The sequence below is a fragment of the Hemitrygon akajei genome, chromosome 32 (genome assembly GCF_048418815.1).
Source record: "Hemitrygon akajei chromosome 32, sHemAka1.3, whole genome shotgun sequence".
NCBI lineage: Eukaryota > Metazoa > Chordata > Chondrichthyes > Myliobatiformes > Dasyatidae > Hemitrygon > Hemitrygon akajei.
The window spans coordinates 8208713-8235579 of NC_133155.1; the positions used below are offsets into that span (position 1 = coordinate 8208713).

Below are 26867 nucleotides of genomic sequence, written 5' to 3' on the forward strand. Positions count from 1 at the left end.
TTTATCTATACACCCTGCTGTATCCCATGACAACCTTCCTCACAATTCCACTAATTTTAGTGATCATCAGCAAACTTATTAATCAGATCATTTTACCTCAAGCATTCAAAGAATTCATTTCTGCTTGTAATACTTTCTGGTTGTTTACTTTTTTAAAAAGATAGAAGCTTCATTCACAATGCATTAAATTTCCATTTCTGGTCTCACAGACTATACGTAATTTATTAAAAATGCCAGTCCATATAAATAATCTGTCTCATTAGTCTTCCAGCAAACTCAAATCAAAGATAACATAAACTAAATAGTGATACAAGGCCACAAACATTTGCCATACTCAGCAGGACTTTTGACATGTTTAGTAAATAGATCTACAATTCAGATACGATATTTCATTGAGTGACTTCAAAGCTCTCCACTCAATGGTAATCAGCTTCTGCATCAAGTAAACCAGTTTTGATTACTCCCTTTAGCTGTAACTATGGAAATGGTCTGAGTCTTATTATTGCAACCGCAGATACAAAATAATTCAAAGCAGCTGATTCCTGGAACTGGCATTGTTTGATATCAATAGTAATCTTACAATTAACTGCTGAACAGTAAGTTCTGTGCAACCACTATGGTGGTGGGTGTTGCTCTGGCTGTGAATGAGCTTTGAAATTGGAGCAGGATAGCCCTGGGGTTGAAAGATGAAACAACTTTATAAGAAAGAGAACAGCACACCGGAAGTTAAGGTTCTTTGATGCAGTTGGGAAGGATTTCCCATGACCGGTTTATGCTTCATCTTGGCTATGTAGTTGATGCACCATCAATAACTCACTCTGAGACGTAAAGGCGAGATATCGGCTTTTATTGACTGGAAGAAGGAACAAGCAGTGAGTGACCACTATACTACATCCTGGAGACAGAGAGGCCGGGCTCAGACCTCCATCACCTTTATACAGGGGTCTGTGGGAGGAGCCACAGGAGCAGTCATCAGGGGGCGTGTCTAGACAGGTATATGTAGTTCACCACAGTAGTCCACGCGAGTCTCACTGAATTCCCAGCCTTTCCGAAATTCCAAGAACCTCCAGGACCTGATGAAAAAGGGAACAAATAATTTATTTTTATTTAGCGATACAACGAGGTTCTGTTAAAGTTGAATCTGAATAAAACTTGGAAGACCAGTTACCGCAGTTTATTGCGCACCCACCCTCCTGCAGGAGTTTGAGACCCAGTTGTCAGAGGGAAGGCATGTAAGTACAGCCACCATCCGACAAGTGGGCCCACTCTCTCCGGTTACAGCCGCATATTTATACATAGTAAGCCCCATACATTACTGTTGCAAGATGTCATTTGAACTGGTACGCCCACCAAGTCTGTTGGTGAGAAACTTAGTCATAGATAAGAGAGTCTGCTAGATCAAGGCTTAATTACAGATGGATGTGCTGTCCAGTCCTTATCAGTTATTCCCTTTGCTAGGCCCTGACTTAATTACCGATGGATGTTCATTCCTATCCTTATTGGTGAATCCTCCTCCTCTTACTCAAACGAGGGTACAATGTATAATGTTATCAACTCTCAATGTCTCTCTCTGCATACCAAAGGAGAACTAGTATAAGCCAGTTTTTTTTTAGCTAACTGCTGAAGACAGAGTTTACTTCAGTTCAAAAATTCCTATTCAGTCCCAATTATTCTTTTAGCCAGAGGTTCCATAGGTTCAAAATGGTTTTTTTATATATCCTCAATCCCTCAGTTCAGCCCTTCCAGCCTTCTGATCCATGCTGCCCCACCCTCCGATTAGCCCAAACCTAATCACGGGACAATTGACAATGACCAATTAACCTACCAACCAGCGTGGCTTTGGACTGTGGGAGGAAACTGGAGCACCCGGAGAAAACACACACATTCCACAGGGAGGACGTACCGAGACACCTTACAGCGAACTCCGTGGGTGAACTCAGAGCTCCGACATCCCAAGCTGTAATAGCTTTGAAAGTTCAAGGTAACATGTATTATCAGAGTACATTCATGTCACCATATACAACCCCGAGATTCTTTTTCTACGGGCAAACTTAGCAAATTTATAGAACAGTAACTGTAAGCAGGATCAATGGACAACAAACTGTGCAAATGCAGCAATGAATAAATAACAATAAATAACAAGCATGAAATAACAAGATAAAGAGTCCATCGGTTGTGGGAACACCAGCAGTAGAATGAGTGTAGTTATCCCCTTTTGTTCAAGAGCCTGATGGTTGAGGGGTAGTAAGTGTTCTTGAACCTGGTGGTGTGAGTCCTGAGGCAGCAGTACCTTCTACCTGATGGCAGCAGTGAGAAAAGAGCATGCCCTGGGTAATGAGGATCTTTGATAATGGATGCTGCTTTTCTATGGCAATGTTTCATGTGAATGTGCTCAGTTGGGAGGGCTTTGCCCATGATGTACTGGGCCAAATCGGCTACCTTTTGTCGGATTTTCCAGTCAAAGGCATTGGTGTTCCCATACCAGGCCATAATGCAGCCAGTCAGCACACTTTCCAACACACGTCTGTAGAAGTTTGCCAAGCTTTTTAATGACATGCCGAATTTCCACAGACTCCTGAGGAAGTAGAAGTGCTGTTGAGCTTTCTTTGCAATTACATTTATATGATGGGTCCAGGACAGGTCCTCTGAGACAGAGACACCAGGAATTGAAAGTTACTGACCTTCTCCACCTGATTCTCCAATGATTACTGGCTCATGGACCTCTGGCATCCATCTCCTGAGGTCTACTATCAGTCCCTTGCTCCTATTGGCATTGTGTGAGAGGTTGTGTTAACCACTACGTTACTGTGGAGATCCCATCGTTGGATCAGCTGCATCAATTGTCAAAGAACACGGCCTTCCTCTTGCTGGGAATCGCTCTGCGCTTCCCCCAACCCCTAAAGTCAGATGAAGCAGATGTTCATCAGTCCCTGTATGGACAACAACTCCGAGCAGAAGATAGCAACATTTGTAAACACAGGAAAGTCTGCAGATCTTGGAAATCCAAAGCAACACACACAAAATACTGGAGGAACTCAGCAAGTCAGGCAGCATCTATGGAAAAGAATCAACAGTCGACCCTTCTTTAGGATTGGTTGCATTGTCCGTGCACAGGTAGACTTTGACCTACGTGCCTTCTTTATCTGAGATCATTATCTTCATGATGGTTTTGGTGAAAAGTTCTGAAACCCCACAGACAAGATGAAACTAGGAGAATGAGGAATGGCAGATAGAACTGTTTGAAGGAACAAAATAGTAACTGTTAGTTGGCATCTTTCTCTCATTGCCCGTGCATAGTTCTCGGAGTATTTGAGACAGTCTATAGACATGGACCCTCCCCACCACAAGCTGATGCACTTGGTCTTTTAACCTCTTGTCTGGTGGTCTTCTTCTCTGCAGTTTCTGGAAGGGTCGGGGTGCTCCGTCACAGCTCCAGGGTCACTGCAGGTGCAGCACGTTCTGGGCTTTTCTGTGCTCCCCATATGGCCACAATTACTTCCCATGATAAAGGTTCTCTGTCCGAGTAGACTGCAGGGTCATGACACCACCAGTTCTCCCCTGGGGAGAGATCACTGATTCACCAGTGCAACTCGTTCCTAATTGAGGCAGTCACCTAAAGAAGCTTTTCTTCAGCCATGATCATACGGTGGAGCAGACTCCCTGCTCCTATGTCTTATGGTCTTCTCCTCACTCCTTCCAGAAGAAGGTAGATCCACTGACCTTTTCTTCGGAAAACAAAACACCGCAGATGCTGGAAGTCTGAGATGAAAGCTTCTGGAAATACTCAGCAGGTCAGACAGCATCTGTGGAGAGAAACACAGTTAAAATGTTACAGTGTGAAGGACTTTCATCTGAATGTGGAGAGGCTGATGGTGTCAAGTCATTGCATTGTTGAGACCTGTTGTGATTGTGAATGAAGTCACCAGAGAGACATGGAAGCTGGTGGATATAGAAGTCTTTATTTAGCAAAACGAACAGCAGGCATCATATCTGAGACACTCTTGTAAGAAGAGGTCTGCCTGACCCAATATTAAATGACATTTTTATATGCTAAAGATCAAAGGAAACAGCAGGACAATTCTATGGTTACAATGTATCTACAATGCTTCCTTTGAATTACATATAGCTTTCAAACACCTCGTTCTTCACGCCCATACACCAGACATCCAAATGAATGTTCATTCCCACTGACTCTTGGTCACAATCATGCATATGCAGGCATCTGAGGTCAAATGGAATGTTTCTCTGTTTGGAATCAACCCCAGTCTGAAGCTCCAGGAAGACCATTGTTCAGAACTGCATTTGAAATTCATTCTGCAATCCACATTCAGGTCTGAAGACTGGCTGCTGTTGAAATTAGTATTTGCTATATACCATAACTCCAGAATATGTCCTAATACACAAGTGCGATAATACGATAGGTAAGTTTAGTGGGAAGATGAAATATATTTCTTTGAGGTTACGTTGGGCTTCAGAGGAACAGTAACAGAGGCTAAAGACAGAGAGCTCAGAGTGGGAGTGATATGGAGAATGAAAGTGCAGTTGCCAGCGGTTCAGAGTCGCAGTTATAGACTACAGATAACAGTCACCCAATTTGTGTTTGGTTTCTCTTTAATTGACCATTGTGTGCATTTCAGAGTCACATCATTATAGGAAGCATGGGAACACTTTCGAGAGGGAGAGGGAGCAGAGGAGATTTACCAGGATGCTGCCTGGATTACAGAGATGAGGATAGGTGAGCAAGCTAGTGCATTTCTCTTTGGAGCAAAGGAGGGTGAGAGGTGACTTGATAAAGGAGTACAAGAAATAATAGAAAACCTGGAAATCCAAACACCACACAATGCTGGAGGATCTCAGCAGGCCAGGCAGCAGCTATGGAAAAAAGTACAGTCAATGTTTTGGGCCGAGACCCTTCGGCAGGATTGGAGAAAAAAAAAGCTGAGTAGAGTTAAAAGGTGGGGGAGTGGAGAGAAAAAAAACACAAGGTGATAGGTGAAACCGGGAGGAGGAGGGATGAAGTAAAGAGCTGGGAAGTTGATTAGTGAAAGAGATGCAGGGCTGGAGCAGGGGGAATCTGATAGGAGAGGACAGAAAGCCATGGAAGGAAGAAAAGGGGGGGAGGTATATAAGATGATGAGAGGCATAGACAGAGTGGACAGCCAGTGTCTTTTCTTCCCAGGGTGGAAATGGTTATTATGAGAGTGCATAATTCTAAGGTGATTGAAGTAACATATGGGGGTTGTGAGAGGTAGGGTGTTTTACACAGAGTGGCGGGTGGGTAGAACACTCTGCCAGGGGTGGTGGTAGAGGCAGATACATTAGAGATTTTTTAGAGGCTCTTAGATAGGGATACGGATGATAGAGGGCTCTGTGGGAGGGAAGGGTTAGACTGATCGTGGAGTAGGATAAAAGGTTGCACAACATCATGAGCCAAAGGCCTGTACTGCACTGTACTCTTCTTCATTCTACCAGGCACTGCAAATGCAGGGCAATTGCGAGTTCTCCTGCAGTGACAGTTTGGGACCCTGGTTGGTTCAAAAGGATGAGGTTAAAGAGCAGCCGATAAATTTCCTGTGTCCGATCAGAAATGATGTCATGTTGAGGGAGACAGATAGTTGTACGGATAGAAACAGCCCTTTGGCCCATCACATATGCTAGCTATCATGCTTATCTAGACTCATCCCAATTGCCTACATTAATTCCAGTTCTTCTAAGCTTTGCTCACTCAAGTATCTGCCAAGACTTGTCTTAAATGCACCTGCTTCCACCATCTCCTCTGGCCGCTCCTTCTAGATACCAACTACACCTTATATGAAAGATTTACTCCTCAGATCCCCTGGTCCTGATGGGATGCATCCCAGGGTGCTGAAAGAAATGGCAGAGGTTATTGTTGAGGCTTTGGTGATAATTTACCAAAATTCTCTGGACTCTGGGCAGGTCCCGGCGGATTGGATGACAGCAAATGTCACGCCACTGTTCAGAGAAGGATGTAGGCAAAAGGCAGGTAACTATAGGTCAGTTTAGTATATCATCTGTAGTTGGGAAAATGCTTGAAGCTATCTTTAGAGAAGAAATAGCAAGGCAGCTGGAAAGAAGTGGATCCATCAGGCAGATGCAGCATAGATTCAGCAAAGGCAGGTCCTGTTTGACAAACTTACTGGAGTTCTTAGGGGATATACAAGCACAGTGGATAATGGGGAACAGATGGACGTTATTTACTTGGGTTTTCCAGAAGGCATTCAATAGGGTGCCACATAAAAGACTTATCCATAAGATAAGGATGCATAGAGTTGGGGATAATGTATTCGCATGGATAGTGAATTTGGTTAACCAATAGAAAGCAGAGAGTTGGGATACATGGGTGTTTCTCTGGTTGACAATCAGTGGTGAGTGGTGTGCCACAGGGGTTGGTGCTGGGCCCACAACTGTTCACGATATACATTAGCGACCTGGAAGAGGGGGCCAAGTGTAGAGTATCTAAGTTTGCTGATGACACTAAATTGAGTGGAAAAGCAAATAGTGCAAGACGATATGGAGAGTCCGAAAAGAGATATAGATAGGTTCAGTGAGTGGGTAAGGGTCTGGCAGACGGTGTACAATGTTGGTAAATGCGAGGTCATCCACTTTGGAAGGAAAATTGGAAGATCAGATTATTATTTAAATAGTAAAAGATTTCAGCATGCTGATATGCAGAGGGACTTGGGAGTGCCTGTGTCTGAATCGCAAAAGGTTGGTTTGCAGGTGCAGCAGGCTGTCAAGAAGGCAAATGGGATGTTGGTCTTCATTGCTGGAAGGTTTGAATTTAAGTGCAGGGAGGTTACGCTGCAACTGTACAGGATACTGGTGAGGCCACACCTAGAGTACTGCATGCAGTTCTGGTCTCATTATTTGAGGAAGGATATACTGGATTTGGAGGCGATGCTGAGGAGGTTCACGAGGTTGATTCCAGAGATGAAGAGGTTAGACTATGAGGAGAGATTGAGTCACCTGGGACTGTACTTGCTGGAATTCAGAAGGATGAGAGGAGATTGTATAGAAACATATAAAATTATGAAAGGGATCAATAAGTTAGAGGCAGGAAAGTTGTTTCCGCTGATAGGTGAGACTAGAACTAGAAGATATAGCCTCAAGATTCGGAGGAGTAGATTTAGGATGGAGATGAGGAGGAACTGCTTTTCCCAAAGAGTGGTGAATCTGTAGAATTCTCTGCCCAATGAAGCAGTGCAGGTTACCTCGGTAAATATATTTAAAACAAGGTTGGATAGATTTTTGCATAGTAGGGGAATTAAGGGTTCTGGGGAAAAGGCAGGTAGGTGGAGGTGAGTCCACAGCCACCTCAGCCATGATCTTATTGAATGGTGGAGCAGGCGCGATGGGCCAGATGGCCTACTCCTGCTTCTATTTCTTATGTTCTTATACTTCCTTCCTTTCATCTTAAACCTATGCCTTCTAGTTTTGGACCCCCTTAACATGGGAAACAGTCACCGACTATCTATGCCTCTTATTGTGTCACTCCTCAACCTTCTTCACTCCAGGGAAAACTCTCCAATTTCTCCTAAATAATCTAGTCCTGCAACCCAGGCAACATCCTTGTATGTTTCTGTACCCTTTCTAGTTTAATTATGTCTTCCTATAGTGTAGTTACCAGAACTACACACGGATACTCTAACGTGCAGCCTAACCAACATTTTGTACAGCTGTAACATGGCATCTCAACATTCATTCAACACACACAAAATGCTGGAGGATCTCAGCAGGCCAGGCAGCATTTATGGAAAAGAGTGCTATCGACGTTTCGGGCTGCAACCCTTTGGCAGGACTGGAGAAAAAAAGCTGAGGAGTAGATTTAAAAGTTGGGGGGAGGAGAGAGAGAAACACCCAGCGATAGGTGAAACAGGGAGGGGGAGGGATGAAGTAAAGAGCCGGGAAGGTGATTGGTGAAAGGGACAGAAAGCCATGGAAGAAAGCAAAGGGGGGAGGAGCACCAGAGGGAGGCGATGGGCGGGGCAAGGAGATAAGGTGCTCAGGGCCTTGGCTGGTGAAGGTAATCGTGCCATTTGCCTTCCCTACTACTCTGTCTGTCTATCTTCATTTTCAGAGAAGATTGCACAAGGTCTCTGTTCTACACACTCCCCATCTCATTATCATTGACCACAATTTAACTTCACAAAATGCATCACTTTCCAATTGTTTGAGTTAAGTTCCACCTGCCATCCCTTTGCTGACTTCTCCCGCTGATCCAGATCCCATTGTAACCTCGGACAAACTTATTCATTGTCCACTACACCAGGAACTTCAGTGTCATCAGCAAACTTGCTAATCAGGCACCTTACTCATTGTCCACCACACCAGGGTCTTTAGTGTCATCAGCAAACTTACTAATCAGGCACCTTACTCATTGTCCACCACACCAGGGTCTTTAGTGTCATCAGCAAACTTACTAATCAGGCACCTTACTCATTGTCCACTACACCAGGAACTTCAGTGTCATCAGCAAACTTGCTAATCAGGCACCTTACTCATTGTCCACCACACCAGGGTCTTTAGTGTCATCAGCAAACTTACTAATCAGGCACCTTACTCATTGTCCACCACACCAGGGTCTTTAGTGTCATCAGCAAACTTACTAATCAGGCACCTTACTCATTGTCCACCACACCAGGGTCTTTGGTGACATCAGCAAACTTACTAATCAGGCTCCTTACTCATTGTCCACCACACCAGGGACCAGTGTCATCAGCAAACTTGCTAATCAGGCACCTTACTCATTGTCCACCACACCAGGGACCAGTGTCATCAGCAAACTTGCTAATCAGGCACCTTACTCATTGTCCACCACACCAGGGTCTTTAGTGTCATTAGCAAACTTGCTAATCAGGCACCTTACTCATTGTCCACCACACCAGGGTCTTTAGTGTCATCAGCAAACTTGCTAATCAGGCACCTTACTCATTGTCCACCACACCAGGAACTTGTCAAAGGTCTTTCTGAGATCTGTGTAGACAACCTCTCCCACCCTGCCCTCGGACACCTTCTCGAAAAAAACACTACCAGGTTCACGTGATTGCCCACCACAAGGCTCAGGTATCCCTAATCAGTCCTTGCTTTTTCCCAATGCAAGTAATTCCTGTCCCCTCAGAATCCTTTCCAAAAACTTTTTGCCACTTAAGGCTCACTAGTACAGTTTCCTAGCTGCCCTTCTAAATAGAAGACACAATAGCTAACTTCTAATCCTCCTGTCCTTCACACAGGGCTGATGAAGAAACAGAAATCTCTGCCAATGTCCCGGCAATTTGCTTTCTTGCTTCCCTTTACATCTTACACCATCAGACAGAGACCACAAGACATAGGAACAGAATTAGTTCATTCAGCTCATTGTGTCTGTGCTTATGATATAACTGATCAGATTCTGGGCATTTATCCACCTTTACATGTTTCCAGAACTACGCCCGGATGGCCCCATGCCTGGCTGTGAAAGGAGGAGGGTTGGGCACAAGGCTAGCAACCCCATCCTGTAAAACCCAGAGCTACAGAAACACCAACATAAGCTTCAAGGACCTCATCCCTGGGAGAGGAAGGATCTACCAAGAAGAGTAAGATACTCGAGCAAGATACTGTCAGCAGCCTATGCCCTGGTAGGGGAGCTGGGCTTAAAGAGTAGTATGTTTGCAGACCACAGCACCTCCTTCATAAGGTGGTGGGTGAGACACAGTGTTTTTGAGCTATCTGTCCCCTGCCCGTTGTGTGTCACTGAGTGAGCTATGGCAGTATCAGTGTGTCAGATTTTCTGAGCAACACTCACTCCTGTGGCCATTTGGGTTGTGTATTTGGGTTTCCTGGTACCAGGCTCCACATTATGGAGTGGAGGCTGCCCGTGTGTGATTTTGTTTAACAGGCGTGTGGGTTAGTTGTTGGCCAGGTCTCAGTCGGGAGATGGAGAGGTCCAAGACAGCAGGAGACCAGGCTCTGACTCAGAGATGAAAGTCAATCTGTATAGATTGGCAGTGTACTGGTATGAAAATGCTCGATGCAACCAGTATAGATGGGTTAAATCGGAGAAGTTAGTGATGTGATCATTCTTGTGAGAAATTTAATTTAGTTTTGCCGATGGTTCTACCGCATGCTCATGGATGTGCGCTAACCACAAACACATGCATGCACACACAACACACACATGCAAATACACGCACATGCAACCGCATGCACACACAAACATGCACACGCACACATGCAAATGCGCACACAGACACACACACACCCACGCACACACTCCCCCCCCCCCATCTTTCTACCTATTACACATTCCTTCCCCTCTCACGGTTCCTACAGACAGCCATCCATTTCTGTAACGAGGGTATTTGCTCGTACAACTCCCCCCCCCACCCTGCACCATCAGTCCCACCCACGCTGACCCTGCACCCTCCCTCACTCCCCAGCCCTGAGGAACCCATGTCCTTGCAGATTGGTGTTACACCAGCCTGGGCCACAGTGCGGTTGATGTTGTTAAACTGAGATCAGGAGCCTCACATAGAGCTCCAGGCACCTCTGTTTCTGGATGGGCTCCTGCCGAATCGTCGGAGCACCCGCCCATCGCCCCCCTTACTCGTATTCACATTCCCACCCACTGCTCCCCTGACTGCTGGTTACACGGATCCCTGCTGTGTAATAAATAAGAATGGATGCCATAGGCATTTCTAGTATATTAAATTACTTTATTACATTATTAATTGTAATATAAGGGCATAAAATGACAACAGGAAGATTAGATACAGAAGTCAGAGTCGCACTTTCAAAATACAATAGGAACAGAATCCAACAAACGTTGATCACAGTTGCTGCTTTTCCTTAGGTTAAACTGTTTTAAAATGTTTTAAGACAGTTTTTGAACACTATTCCCTTATCCTCACATTGCTGTGAATAATTCTCTCAATCCTCTCACCTCGCACTCTACAACTCTTATCACACTCGTGTGGATCTTTCAGTCCCATCGCACCTAGATTCCGCACATCTATCAAGATGTGGGATTGATAGATTGATTCAGTCACTCATCAAGAGTAAAGTTAACAACTTCTATGATCATAGGTGAACGCAATTTCATGAATACAGAGCAACCTTTATTTATTTAGGGATACCGCGCGGAATAGGCCCTCCCGGCTCTTGGGGCCGCGCCGCCGACTTAACTCCAGCCTAATCATGGGACAATTTCCAATGACCAATTAACCTACTAACCGGTGTATCTTTGGATTGCGGGACGAAACCGGAGCACCCAGAGAAACCCAAGCACTCCGCAGGGAGGATGATGGGATTGAACCATGGCGCCCCGAGCTGTAAGCCTGGCGCCCAGATAATCAATAAACATTGGTTTCTCAGCATACAGGAAGCTAGAATCAGGTTTACTGTCACTGACACGTCATGGACTTCGTTGTTTTGTGACAGTGGTACAGTGGAAGTTATTAAAAAATAGGTGGACACCCCGATAAGAGTGCATGTCCGGGTAGACCTTTTGATCCCATTACGCATGGAATATTTAGTCATAGAAAGGTACAGCTCAGAAAAAGACTCTTTGGCTCATCTAGTCCTTGACAAACCATTTAAACTGCCTGGTCCCACTGACCTGCACTGGGACCGCAGCCCTCCATACCCCTACTATCCATGTACCAATCCAAACTTCTCTTAAATGTTAAAATTGAACTCCCATCTACTGACCACTTGCGCTGGCAGCTCGTTCTACAGTCTCTCGACCCTCTGAGTGAAGAGGTTTCCCTTAAACTTGTCACCCCTTTCACCCTTAACCCATGATCCTAATACCACGGATTGTACCTATTTCTAGGTCTCTCAGTATGAACGATTCCACTGTGCATGCAACGCACGATAATGGGCAGAACTACCAAGCCCACTGTACGTTTCTGTAAACAGACACCTCAATCTCATGCTAGTGGACTTGCCAGTCTAATTCTACGTGGATCTCTCAATCCCATTACTGTATGTGGGGAGCACCTAATGAGGTTGTTGGTGGATTCCTCAATCCCATGTAACTCTTTGTTTTCTGAGTAGATCTTACAGCTCCGTTATACATGGAGCTGTTAACGCGATCGTTGACAGATCTGTCAGTCTCTTTGGGTGTAGAACAGTCACCCTGAGTCTGCCCATGGAGCAAACAGTTCGAGCTCCAAACTCCAAAGCCACGTGAAACCATACAACCACAGAATCACAGTCACTCAGTCAGAATGCAGATGATTTCCACGATTCCATTACATCCATTTCACTCAGACCAGTTCCGGCTTGTTGTCGGCTCACTCATCGACATACCAACCATTCAGATACTCTGCCAGATTCAAGTTCACTCGGAACATACATATTGTCAATGAGAACATGTCACCATCATACATCATCAGCAAGACCATTTAACACAATATGATCTTTCTGTATTTTCTCTAATTTAGTACAGGTGTAACTAAATAAGAAAATAAATAAAAGTCCCAGCAAAAGAATGCAGCTTATGAAGAAAGCATGATTTCTGGTAAATTCATTGGTTCCTGTGGGATTTTCTGAAAGAAACAGGAGAGAAAGTTTTTAATTAATTAAAGAAAAAAAGCTTAAAAATATACAGCCACATTAAAAATGTAGACAGAAGTTCTGTTCAGTGGCTATTGGAGATGGGTCTACCTAATAGAAAGGAATCGGCATATTGGAGAGTGATTGGAAATCTGGCTGAGTGGTGCCACAACAACCACCTCTCACTTAACGTCAGCAAAATCAAAGAGCTGATTATTGACCTCAGGATGTAGAAGCCAGTACTCATTAGGGGATCAGAGGTAGGACAGCGTTAGTAGTTTTAAAATCCTTATCATCTCCTCAGAGTGATAATGATCTAGTTAGCTAAGAAAGAAAATGAAATTGAAGAATAGAACCAGGCTTACCTGAAGTAAAACTTAGTGTCCTCAAAATGGTTTGATTGAGAGCAACATTTCTTAGCACAAATGTATAGTTTGTTTTTTCTCTGATATCAACTTGTGTTGAGCTTTGGATTGTGTATAGACCGTCGTCAGATGTCCAGAACACATGTTTAGCTGAAAGGGAACGATTCAGACTATTTCCGTTGAACCAAGAAACATCAGCAACTGGGAGACCATGCGACTCGAACGTTAGAATACAGCTGGAAAACTTCTGCTTGATTGACAAAACTGGCTCATCGTAATATGCTGTAAATGTAAAACAGTCATCAGTTCCAGCTTCTTAGCTCGTGAACTTCACAATGCTATTGCTGACAGCTTTTGGCACAAAAATGATTGATCAGAATTCCACATAATCCAAGACAGCCTCTTTCTGTACATCAGTCGGGTTATTTTTCTACATATTTCTCTACAAGTCAAAAGTAAACTAAAAACACAATATGTTGCCAAATCTCTATTAGTGTAAAATGAATAACATCAAATTCACATAAGGTTGATAAAGGAAGAATTATTAGAAGTGCAGAGAGGGGGAAACACTTCTGGTGTTCACAGGAATTAACATACAGTACCATGCAAATGTCTTAAGACATTCAGACAGAATTAGGCCATTTGGCCCATCGAGTCTGTTTTGCCATTCAATCATGGCTCCCCAACATCAGCCCCACTCCCTGAGCTTCACCCCGTAACCTTTGTTGCCTTGGACAATCAAGAACCTATCAATCACCGGCTTAAAATATACCCAATGACCTGCCCTCCACAGCTGACTGTGGTAACAAATTACACAAATTCACCACCTTCTGGCTAAAGAAATTTCTCCACGTCTCTGTTTTAAATGGATGCCCCTCTATCCTGAGCAGTACAGTGCAATACATAAAATTACTAGTTTTTGTGCAAAAGTCTTATGCTCCATAGCTATATATACCTAAGACAGGAAACATCATCTCCACATCCACTCTCTCAAGGCCTTTCACCATTCTATAGGTTTCAATGAGGTCACCCCTCATTCTTCTGAATTCTAGTGAATACAGACCCAGAGGCATCAGACGCTCTTCAGAAGACAAACCAGTCAATCCTGGAATCATTTCTGTGAACCTCCTTTGAACCTTCTCCAGTTTCATCACATCCTTTCTAAGATAAGGGGCCCAAAACTGCTCACAATACTCCAAGTGAGGTCTCACCAAGACTTTATAAAGTTTTAACATTACATCTTGGCTTTTATATTCTAGTCCTCTTGAAATGAATGCTAATGTTCCATTTGCCTTCCTTACCACAGACTCAACCTGCAAATTAACCTTCAGGAAATCCTGCACAAGGACCCCCAAGTCCCATTGCGCCCTAAGTTTTTTGTATTTTCTTTCCATTTAAAAAAATAGAGAACCCTTTCATTCTTCTACTAAAGTGCATGACCATACACTTCCCAACACTGTAATCCACTTGCCATTTATTTGCCCATTCTATTTATCTGTCTAAGTCCATCTACAGCCTCTCTACTTCTCTGCCCCCTCCACTCATCTCCATATTGCCTGCAACAAGGTCATCAATTCCGTCATCCAAATCATTGACATATAATGTAAAAAGAATCAGTCCTAACCACTGTGGAACACCACCAGTCACTAGTAGCCAGTCAGAAAAGGCTCCCTTTATTCCCACTCTTTGCCTCCTGCCAATCAGCCACTGCTTTATCCATGCTAGAATCTTTCCTGTAATACCATGGGCTCATTGCTTGTTAAGCAGCCTCATAAGTGGTATCTTGTCAAAGGGCTTCTGAAAATCCAAGTACACAGCATCAACCAATGCTCTTTTGTCTATCCTGCTTGTTACTTCTTCTAAGAATTCCAACAGATTTGTCAGGCAAGATTTTCCCTTGAGGGAACCACACTGACTACAGCCTATTTTATCATGTGCCTCCAAGTACCCCCAAACCACATCCTCAACAATCAACTCCAACATCTTCCCAACCACTGATGTCAGACCAACTGGCCTATAGTTTCCTTTCTTCTGCCTCTCTCCCTTCTTGAAGAGTGGAGCAACGTCTGCAATTTTCCAGTCTTCTGGAACGATTTGAGAATCTAGTGATTCTTGAAAGATCATTACCAACGCCTCCATGATCCTCTTTGGCCACCTCTTTCAGAACTCTGGGGTGTACACCAATAGTGCAATCAAGCAATACACCTGCTCAATATACATTCCTGATAATGTGAATTAGGTGTGAGGGGACATCTTTGAAGAAGAGTGAAAGATGTAACCATAAAAATATACCTGCAACAGTAACATTCAGAAGACTTTCATGACTGCTGATGCAAGTAGTGTAACACTGATATAATCCAGAATCCAGTGAATTCACTCTGTTGAGTTTCAGGGAAGCATTCCCATTTTTAAACTCTTCAGGGAATAGTGTCGTCCTGCCTGCATATTGTGGATCCTGAACTTTATGCTGATTTTGGTTATAATAGTAGCTGTGGACAACCTGACGAGTATTCTTCCGTTGCCAGTTGATGAAGCAATGCTCTAGTGATGTCTTGACACTGCATTCCAGCATGACAGACTGGCCATGGATGGCTATAACATTTTTAGGTACCATGTTGGGTTCAGAATGACCTGGAAATTAAAAAGGGAAAAATAAAATATCAGCGATCTAAAGCAAAGATAGAAAAATGTTTCAAGAACTCATGCGCTTCAGTAACTGCGGAAAAAGCCAAATGTAAACCTTGTTTGCACACAACTGTACTAGGTACCTACTATACCAAACAACCTTCAAGAGGACCACAACATTGTCGTACTTTGGAGGCTTGTGCGTCTCACTGAGCCCAGAGAGCTACATGCTGGCTGGCGTTGGGGTGTTATGCTCTGGCTCATGGTAGGGTCACCAGTACCAAAAAGGTCAAAGTAGGGTGGTCCACCAGCCATCCAGGTTCAGGAGTTCACTTCGGGGCTAACAACCCTGACTGGTAAAACAAAAGTGCTACGGAAACAGCAATTAAGAATCCTTCTATCTCTGAGTTTGCTGCCCTTAATGCCAGTGGTGTAATGGGCAGTAGGTAAGTATACCTAATAAAGAGGCCATGTAGCCCATCCATTTTAAGGTTCAACATGTTGTGCATTTAGAGATACTCTTCTGCACACTACTGTTGTAACATGTGGTTGAATTACTGTGGCCTTCCTGTCAGCTTAAACCAGTCTGGCTATTCTCCTCTGACCTCTCCCATTAACAAGATGTTTTCACCCACAGAACTGCCGCTCTCTGGATTTTCTCTGCTTTCTTTTTCCCACTGTTCTCTGTAAACTCTATAGAGGTTGTGCATGAAAATCCCAGGAGATCAGCAGCTTCTAAGACAGACAGACATACTTTATTGATCCCGAGGGAAATTGGGTTTCATTACAGCTGCACCAACCAAGAACAGTGAAGAAATATAGCAATATAAAACCATAAATAATTAATTAATAAGTTAATCATGCCAAGTGGAAATAAGTCCAGGACCAGCCTATTGACTCAGGGTGTCTGACACTCCGAGGGAGGAGTTGTAAAGTTTGATGGCCACAGGCAGGAATGACTTCCTATGACACTCAGTGTTACATCTTGGTGGAATGAATCTCTGGCTGAATGTGCTCCTGTGACTAACCATAAAATTATGGAGTGGATGGGAGTCATTGTCCAAGATGGCATGCAACTTGGACAGCATCCTCTTTTCAGACACCACCGTCAGAGAGATACTCAAACCACCCCATCTGGCACCAGCAACCATTCTACAGTCAAACTCACTTAGTTTGCATTCCTTCTCCATTCTGATGTCTGGTCTGAATGACAACTGAACCTCTTGGCCATGTCTGCATGCTTTTATGCATCGAGTTGCTGTCCAAATGATTGGGAGGTGAGGTGATGCAGATTTAAGAAACTATATCCTAGCATTGGAAGCAGTCCGAAAATAATGCTTGAGGCCAGAGAGTTCTTATTGAATTAGAAGAACAAGGGACAATCTTATTAAAAAGGACACTGCAGGGTAGATATTGAAGCATTTTCAAGAGTGGGGCAGTCTTGTACTGAGAAACATTCTACATGAAAAGTTGCAGCCATTCAGAAACACTCAGTTAGTAACTTACCACCAGCTCCGAGGTGTATCAATACAGCAATAAGATGAAAGATTATTTTCATCATTGTTCTTCAAAATAAGCCTGAAAGGAAGAAGACAGACGATGAATAACGAGCGGCATGCAATCAACCAGCACACAGAAATGGGGGAACTCACCAGGCCAGCCAGCAGCTATGGAGGGAGACAAACAGTCGACCTTTGGGGCCAAGACCCTCCCATCAGGACTGGAAAGAGGGTAAAAGCCAGAATAAAAGGGAGTGGGTAGGGGGAAGGAGCACACAAGCTTGTGGGTGATAGGTGAATCCAACAGGGATAACGTGAGAAGCTAGGAAGTGATAGGTGGGAAATGCAAAGGACTGATAGGGGAAGACAGGAGACAGTGGAATAAAGGAAAGATGGAGAACCTGAAGGAGGAAGGTGACGGTGTTATGGGCAGGTTGTGAGGACAGAGGAGCAGAAAAATAGGATAATGGGGTCACAGGGATTTGGGAAATGGGGGGCGGGGTGGGAGTGAGAATGGGGTGAGGTTTCATGAAATTTCTTGCACTTTAGTAAACAAATACTTGCACTAGATGGCCCTTTATATGATTGAGGATGTGCTGTCTTTGAGGGGTCGCAGAGGAGGTTCACAAGAATGATCTGGGAATGGAAGGGTTAACATGTGAGGAGCATTTCATGCCTCTAGGCTTGTACTTGCTGGGGTTTAGAAGAATGGGGGGGGGGAATCTCATTGAAACCTATTAAATATTGAAAGGCTTAGATAGAGTGGATGTGGGGAGGATGTTTCTCACAGCAGGAGAGTCTAGGGCCAGATGGCACCTCCTCAGAATACAAGGATACCACTTTAGAATGGAGGTGAGCAATTTCTTCAGCCAGAGAGTAATGAATCTGTGGAATTCTTGCCACAGACGGCTGTGGAAGCCAAGTCCCTTAAAGTAGAGGTTCATGGGTTTTTAATTAGCAAGGTTGTCAAACGTTATGGGGACAGCGCAGGAGAATGGGGTTGAGAATAACACACCCACGATAGAATGGTGAAAGACTCAATGGGCCAAATAGCCTAATTCTGCTCCAGCATCTTATGGTTTTAGTTGTACTCATTGGTACAATGGAGGACATTCTACCAATGAGAGGCACCACATCCTAGAACGCAGCCCTTCCCCACAGAGCCCAATTTTCCTTTGAAACAATAACCTGACATCTTTTACACCAGTTTCGGATTAAATTGTGACCAATGCTTTTCAGCTCCTCTAGCTGACCAGTGGGTGCTGCCCCAGCGGGCATCTGGGATCAGACGTATCTCTGACAAAAGCCCTGCAAAAGACACTTGGATCAATGTACGGCAACCCTGGCCAAGCCCAGGAACAGAGATCCTCCAACCAACCCCCACCCCTGAACACCAGGTACCCGAGAATTAGGACCGTTGGCCGCTCAAAACTTTTAATACACAGCTGCCCAAGACTGGTAAAATGATTCTCAGGGCTGTACTTCGAACTTTGGTCTGTGCAGCACACTCATAGAAACACAGAAAACCTACAGCACAATACAGGCCCTTCGGCCCACAAAGCTGTGCCGAACATGTCCCTACCTTAGAAATTACCTAGGCTTACCTATAGCCCTCCATGTACCTATCCAAAAGTCTCTTTAAAGACCCTATCGTATCTGACTCCACCACTGTCGCCGGCAGCCCATTCCACGCACTCACCACTCTCGGAGTAAAAAACGTACTCCTGACATTTCCTCTGTACCTGCTCCCCAGCACCTTAAACCTGTGTCCTCTTGTGGCAACCATTTCAGCCCTAAGGCATGCTCCCCAATCCAGGCAACATCCTTGAAAATCTCTTCTGCACCCTTTCTATGGTTTCCACATCCTTCCTGTACTGAGGCGACCAGAACTGAGCACAGTACTCCAAGTGGGGTCTGACCAGCGTCCTATATAGCTGCAACATTACCCCTCGGCTCCTAAATTCAATTCCATGATTGATGAAGGCCAATACACCATATGCCTTCTTAACCACAGAGTTAACCTGCGCAGCAGCTTTGAGTGCCCTATGGACTCGGACCCCAAGATCCCTCTGATCCTTCACACTGCCAAGAGTCTTACCATTAATACAATATTCTACCATCATATTTGACCTAACAAAATGAACCATTTCACACTTATCTGGGTTGAACTCTATCTGCCACTTCTTAGCCCAGTTTTGCATCCTATCATTGTCCCTCTGTAACCTCTGACAGCCCTCCACACTATCCACAACACCTCCAACCTTTGTGTCATCAGCAAACTTACAAACCCATCCCTCCACTTCCTCATCCAGGTCATTTATAAAAATCACGAAGAGTAAGGGTCCCAGAACAGATCCCTGAGGCACTCCACTGGTCACCAACCTCCATGCAGAATATGACCCGCTTAAACCCACTCTTTGCCTTCTGTAGGCAAGCCAGTTCTGGATCCACAAAGCAATGTCCCCTTGGATCACATGCCTACTTACTTTCTCAATAAGCCTTGCATGGGGTACCTTATCAAATGTCTTGCTAAAATCCATATACGCTACATCTACTGCTCTTTCTTCATCAATGTGTTTAGTCACATCCTCAAAAAATTCAATCAGGCTCACAAGGCACGACCTGCCCTTGACAAAGCCATGCTGACTATTCCTAATCATATTATACCTCTCCAAATGTTCATAAATTCTGCCTCTTAGGATCTTCTCTATCAACTTACCAACCACTGAGGTAAGACTCACTGTCTATAATTTCCTGGGTTATCTCTTCTCCCTTTCTTGAATAAAGGAACAACATCCGCAACCCTCCAATCCTCTGGAATCTCTCCTGTCCCCATTGATGGTGCAAAGATCATTGCCAGAGGCTCAGCAATCCCCTCCCTCACCTCCCACAGTAGTCCAGGGTACATCTCATCCAGTCCCGGCGACCTATCCAACTTGATGCTTTCCAAAAACTCCAGCACATCCTCTTTCTTAATATCTACATGCTCAAGCTTTTCAGTCTGTTGCAAGTCATCACTACGATCACCAAGATCCTTTTCCATAGTGAATACTGAAGTATTCATTAAGTATCTCTGCTATTTCTACCAGTTCCATACACATTTTCCCACTGTCACACTTGATAGGTCCTATTCTTTCATGTCTTATCCTCTTGCTCTTCACATACTTGTAGAATGCCTTGGGGTTTTCCTTAATCCTGCCCGCCAAGGCCTTCTCATGGCCCCTTCTGTCTCTCCTAATTTCCTTCTTAAGCTCCTTCCTGTTTGCCTTATAATCTTCTGGATCTCTAACATTACCTAGCTCTCTGAAGCTTTTGTAAGCTTTTCTTTTCTTCTTGACTAGATTTATGCCAGCCTTTGTACACCATGGTTCCTATGCCCTAACATAACTTCCCTGTCTCATTGGAATGTACCTATGCAGAACTCCACACAAATATCCCCTGAACATTTGCCACATTTCTTCCGTACTTTTCCCTGAGAACATCTGTTTCCAATTTAAGCTTCCAATTTCCTGCCTGATAGCCTCATAATTCCCCTTACTTCAATTAAACACTTTTCTAACTTGTCTGTTCCTATCTCTCTCCAATGCTGTTGTAAAGGAGATAGAATTATGATCACTATCTCCAAAATGCTCTCCCACTGACAGATCTGACACCTGATCAGGTTCATTTCCCAAAACCAAATCAAGTACAGCCTCTCCTCTTGTAGGCTTACCTACATATTGTGTCAAGAAACCTTCCTGGACACCTAACAAACTCCACCCCATCTAAACCCCTCGCTCAAAGGAGATACCAATCAATATTTGGGAAATTAAAATCTCCCATCAGGACTGCTCTGTTATTATTACACTTTTCCAGGATCTGTTTCCCTATCTGCTCCTCAATATCCCTGTTATTATTGGGCGGCCTATAAAAACACCCAGTAAAGTTATTGACCCATTCCTGTTCCTAATCTTCACCCACAGAGACTCCGAAGACAATCCCTCCATGGCATCCACCTTTTCTGCAGCCGTGACACTATCTCTGATCAACAGTGCCACCCCTCACCTCTTTTGCCCCCTTCCCTGTCCTTTCTGAAACATCTAAAACCCAGCACTTGAAGTAACCATTCCTGCCCCTGAGCCATCCAAGTCTCTGTAATGGCCACCACATCATAGCTCCAAGTACTGATCCACACTCTAAGCTCATCCCTTTGTTCACAATACTCCTTGCGTTAAAAGACATATCTCAAACCTTCGGCCTGAGCACGTCCCTTCTCTGTCACCTGCCTATCCTCCCTCACACACTGTCTCCAAGCTTTCTCTATTTGTGAGCCAACCTCTTCTTCCCCAGTCTCTTCATTTTGGTTCCCACCCCACAATTCTAGTTTAAACTCTCCCCAGTAGCCCTAGCAAACCTCCCCGCCAGGATATTGGTCCCCTTGGAATTCAAGTGCAACCCGTCCTTTTCGTACAGGTCACACCTGCCCCAAAAGAGGTCCCAATAATCCAGAAATCTGAATCCCTGTCCCCTTTTCCAATCCCTCAGCCACACATTTATCCTCCACTCTATTCCTATACTCACTGACTCGTGGCACAGGCAGTAATCCCGAGATTACTACCTTTGCGGTCCTGCTTCTCAATTTCCTTCCTAACTCCCTGTAGTCTGTTTTCAGGATCTCCTCCCTTTTCCTGCCTATGTCATCGGTACCAATATGTACCACGACCTCCGGCTGTTCTCCCTCCCACTGCAGGATATCTTGGACGCGATCTGAAACATCCCGGACCCTGGCACCTGGGAGGCAAGCTACCATCCGAGTTCCTGCGTCCGCAGAATCGCCTGTCTGACCCCCTGACTATAGAGTCCCCTATCGCTACTGCCTTCCTCTTCCCTTCCTTATCCTCTGAGCCAGAGGGCCGGACTCTGTACCAGAGGTATGGCCACTGTTGCTTCCCCCAGGTAGGCTGTCTCCCCCTAACAGTACTCAAACAGGAGTACTTATTGTCAAGGGGTACAGCCACCGGGGTACTCTCTGGTACCCTTCCCCCTCCTGACTGTGACCCACTTGTCTGTCACCCGTGGCCCCGGTGTGACCACCCCAACTCCGATGCGGAGGAAGAGGAAATCCCGTGCAGAGAGACTTCCACTGGGATGATGGACACTACCAGACCACTGTGGTGTGTCTGCATGGGAAGTGTGCAGGACATAATGGCCGCGCAACGTGAGGCACTGCCCGCCACCACCACCCGTTCGGCCCCCGGAGAGGCACAGTCTAACCGGAGACAGCCGTGTAAAATAAAATCCCAGTATCCCAGGAATTAAGACCATAACCTTCCCATCTCCCGCCGCTCTTTTTTTTGGTGTTGGATCAGGTCTGTTAACCAGGAAAAGCCTAACTCCTGAACGTTTCTTGTCCAACTCTCCAGGCTCTCTGGTGGCTTCGAACTCAGGAATACTTGTGCAAAGTTGCAAGCCTGAGGGGTCCCATCTCCCTCCCCTCAACCCTCTCACCACCCCTTGCAGCACACCGAGCAGTTCAGGCGCCGAAGAAAAAGATAAAAAGTGAATTGGTTACCTGCTGCCGACCGATTCTGATCCAGGACAGACTGACTCGGCAGAGGAACGTCTTAACGTTTTAAAGTATTGGAATACGTAGGTCCTGTTGTCAGGACGAAAAATAAACACAACATGCAGTTGTCAGCACCCTCCCATTATCCCGAAATCTAGTGGCTCACCGGAAATTCCGCCTTAAGTTTCTCTCCGATTGCCGCGCTTTATTGTCGGTGTGTAACTAATTGAGTATCGATCCCGAAATCCACTAGAAGACCCGAAACCACCAAATGAACATATAATCAATATTCCACCCAGCTAGCTAAATTATGGCCCACAATTGCGCAAACTTCATTCGTCAAGCATGGATTATCCTGGGAGGTTTGCAATGCCTCCCCAGTTTGAATGCCAAATTCCAATCTCCGCCCCCCCCCCCTCCCCACACCTCCCCAGAGACACGATGTTTGTGATGCACTGTGCGGTTGTTGTAAAACGAAGGCAATTTTCATGACGATTGCACCCAGTCTGTATCAACAAACTGCAACAGCTGGTGGCCTTATCCACTGGGCAATGGCAAACTCCTTCTGTAGGCAAATTTGCCGAGAGCAATCATGGAAAGACCATGATCACCCATGTCTTACGACACACAACGTGATGATGGTGATTTGAAAAAATCCTTATTACTGATTAATACACAAAGCTGTATTAAAACATAAAACAACACATCACAGGCACAGACCTGTGTTAAACTAATTAGCCATTGACATTTAATCCCTTCATCCTGCACGTTCAGGTGCCTATCCATTAAGCTTGGAGGTGTGCCAACAGATCAAGAATCAGCAGGCCCTTCGACATTTTACCTTTAACTTTACAAAATGAGTAATAACTCATAGAGTTACTAAACAAGAAATTATCTCAGTCACTTTTTTTTTCGTTGCCTGTCACATCGCTGGAGTTTAGGGCAGCAATGAAGGACCTCCATCTCTGGCGATGTTCACGGTGCCCTTCATTGCCGCCAACAGCTTCCCCTCAGTTTTCACCACTGTCGGTCATGCAGGTCCTGGGTGGAGACTCAGGAATACCATCACATTCGGATCTAGATTGCTGGTCCCATAACAATTTTTTTTTGACCAGTCAGGGTTGCTGAACCCTTGAACCTGGAAGACCAGTGGACCACTCTTAGTCTGGCCTCTACCCTTTGACCTGTTTGGCATGGGTGACCCTACCAAGAGTCAAAACAGAAAACCCCAACTCTAACCAATATAGCTCTCCCTCATGCAAGCCTCCAAATCCTATAAACAAGGTCGTGGTCCTCTTGGAGGATTGTGGTCATCACTCTAATATAACTGGCTGTCAATAATGTTGCAATAGATGGGGATATTCTGGAAAGCACAATATCCAAGTCTTGCTAAGCTTCTAGAAACAAAACTCCAGCAAGATTACTACGCAGACAACGGAATTTGCTACATTATTTAATACAGAGAAGTTTCACATCTATAATGTAGCAAGAAACTTCTAAACAAATCATTTTCAAGGACATTGGCCACTCCTAATTGCCCTTTAGAAGGTGCAAGCAAGCCATTTTCTTGAACGGCTGCAGTTTTTTGGTGAAGATACTCCCATGTGCTGTTGGGAAGGGAGATCCAGTATTGAGGCCTGGTGACAATAATGGATCAGTGATACCTTTGCAAGTCTGACCTCGAAGGGTACCTGCAGCTGGCTGTGGTATTCCCATGGTCGTTCTTGGTGGTGGAGGCCATGGGTTTGGGGAGTGCTGTTAGAGTAGCCTAGATGAATAACCAATGTGAGTTTTGTAGGTGGTGCACACTTCAGTTACTGGTCACCAGTGATGGATGGGTGGACGATGTAGTTGTTGGGTGAAGTCATGTTGGCTCCTTTACCCTGCCTGATGCAGGGTGTCTTGAGAGATTTTGGTGCTGCATTCACCCAAAGAAGGGGAGAAGATTTCATTGTGCTCCAGATTGGTGCCTTGTAGATGAGCAATTGACCCTGGGGTGTCTGGAGGTCAGACATTTTCTGCATGATACCCAGTGACTGAACTACTCTTGGAGCCACAGTATTAATGTGGTTGATTCTTTTGGTCCACAAACATACATTCAGTGGCCATTTTATTAGACACAGGAGGTACCTAATAAAGTGGCCACTGAGAGTAGGTGTAAAGTTAGGAAGCTGGAGTGGGGGGAAGTGGGGAGGGTGAGAGAGAGAGAGATCACAAGAAGAAAATCTGTGGTTAGTTGAACAAAGGACAAGGAACAGAGAGTGCAGACAATGAGCTTCTGAGGTTTGAGGGGGAAAAACTGTAACTAATTTGATTCCAAACAATTGATTTATTGATCATTACAGAATGTCTCTCTGGTGCCTCCTGCTCCCTCCCCTCTCCCTTCCCCTTTTCCCAACCATGATTCCCCTTTCTCTGCCCCCTTCCCACTCTCAGTCCACAATACAGACCCATATCAGAATCAGGTTTATCATCATTCACACGTCATGAAATTTGTTTTTTTTTGTGGTAGCATTACAGTGCTATACATAAAGTTTCTGTAGTACCGTGCAAAAGTCATAGGCACCCTAGCTATATACATATGTGCCTAAAACTTTGGCAGAGTGCTGTGCCTAGAACCAACATACCTGTAGCTTGAGCAATTTGTCATAGTTGCAAATAAACCTCTTGAGTTAGGTGAAGTTCAATACAAATTGGCAACTCTTAATTAGAACAGTACATCACAGGAAAAGACCTTCCAACCCATCATGCTTTGCCAAATTAATTAACTTAATAATAAAATGCCCAGCCAGACTAATCTCTTCTGCCTGCACAATGCCCATATCCTTCATGTACCTATCCGGGATCCTCTTGATTGCCTCCACTGTGTTTGTCTTCAGCACCCTGGTGTTTCTCACTTATTGTTGTGTGTGTTTGGATGGCTGTATCTATTAAGTTGCTTTGTTTATCCTGTAACACTATATCAGGGCAGTTATTCCGGACATCCCAATCTGTAATCATGAGACGGTTGTGATATACTTTGTAGAACACTGATTCTAAAACTCAATCTGGTTTTCATTTACAGTAAGGTATGGTGTCAGCCCCTCATCGGGCAAGCCCCCCCCCCACCCCCACCCCCCGGTGACGGATTTGGGAAAGCTCTGTGAATATATATGGGGAGGTGGGGAATAAAAATTCCACCGGCGCACTGAAACGGAAACAAATCCAAGCACATCTGAACCCAGATTGTGTGGTGCTCTGGTCAGCGTCTGTCTTCCATGTTAGGGCCGGCTGGAACTGAAACCTGGCTGTAGGTACAAAAGGCAATAACCCTTTGCTTTAGCAATGGAGGGACATCCACGGAACACAGTGATATGGCCACTACCTGGGGCTAGCGCTGGGCAGGGCAGTAAGCGAATCACTGATGAACAGTCGATGTTCAAAGTAGCCCAGCGATACCACAGGCTGTGGCTGCTGCAGGTGTTTCTCAGGGGAGCAGTCCACTCTCAACAGAGACCACTCAAGCAGCTAAGAGAAGAAAGGCAAGCAGGAACTGGTTGTTAGAAGTAAACACGTTGATAATTCGTGTGTATTATCGAGTACCCAGAACTTGAGACTGATGTGATGGTGTACAGGGACAAACTTCAACAGTTTATAGCGCGGTATCCCTCCATGCGAGTGAATGCTCAACATATCGCAGACCAATGTAGAGTGATAGTAACAAATAACTTAATCCCTATAGACACGCAGGGAATAAAACATGAAATTGCACAAGAGCTTGAAAGAAACTGACCTAACAACTACAACAATGTAAAACAAGAAAGTAATAAAGATGCCACTCCCTGAAGTGCTGATGAAAATAGAATCACTTCAACCACTGCTCAACAACCTGATGGTAATAGCAACAACACTGATGTTCAAAGTTTAAAAACTTAAAAAGTTTCAAGGTAAATTTATTCTCAAAGTACACATATGTCACCATATACAACCCTGAGATTCATTTTCCTGTGGGCATACTCAATAAACTATTGAATAAATACTGTAAATACTTTATTGTCACCAAAACAATTGATACTAGAGCGTACAATCATCACAGCGATATTTGATTCTGCGCTTCACGCTCCCTGAAGTACAAATCAAAGTAAATATAATAAAAATTTAAATTATAAATCATAATTAGAAAAATAGAAAAGGGAAAGTAAACACGAGGAAATCTGCAGATGCTGGAAATTCAAACAACAACACACACAAAATGCTGGTGGAACACAGCAGGCCAGGCAGCATCTATAGGTAGAAGCG

The 26867-nt window shown here is 44.6% G+C and overlaps 1 protein-coding gene across 6 annotated transcripts; it reads right to left on the reverse strand.

Moving 5' to 3' along the window:
* Nucleotides 1-837: 837 nt before the first annotated feature.
* Nucleotides 838-22904, reverse strand: LOC140719824 (CD276 antigen-like). Of its 6 annotated transcripts, XM_073034746.1 has the most exons (7): nt 22596-22730; nt 17052-17123; nt 15213-15551; nt 12921-13202; nt 2682-3803; nt 1826-1966; nt 838-1073 (listed from the first exon to the last, which is right to left on the reverse strand). In XM_073034746.1, exons 2-5 carry the CDS (start codon nt 17104-17106, stop codon nt 3793-3795), a joined length of 687 nt encoding a protein of 228 aa, XP_072890847.1. In that variant the 5' UTR covers nt 17107-17123; nt 22596-22730; the 3' UTR covers nt 838-1073; nt 1826-1966; nt 2682-3792. The 6 variants fall into 6 exon arrangements, with proteins under 6 accessions (XP_072890847.1, XP_072890849.1, XP_072890848.1 ...); XM_073034748.1 differs by lacking the exon at nt 1826-1966; XM_073034747.1 differs by having other exon boundaries at nt 1904-3803.
* Nucleotides 22905-26867: the final 3963 nt, after the last annotated feature.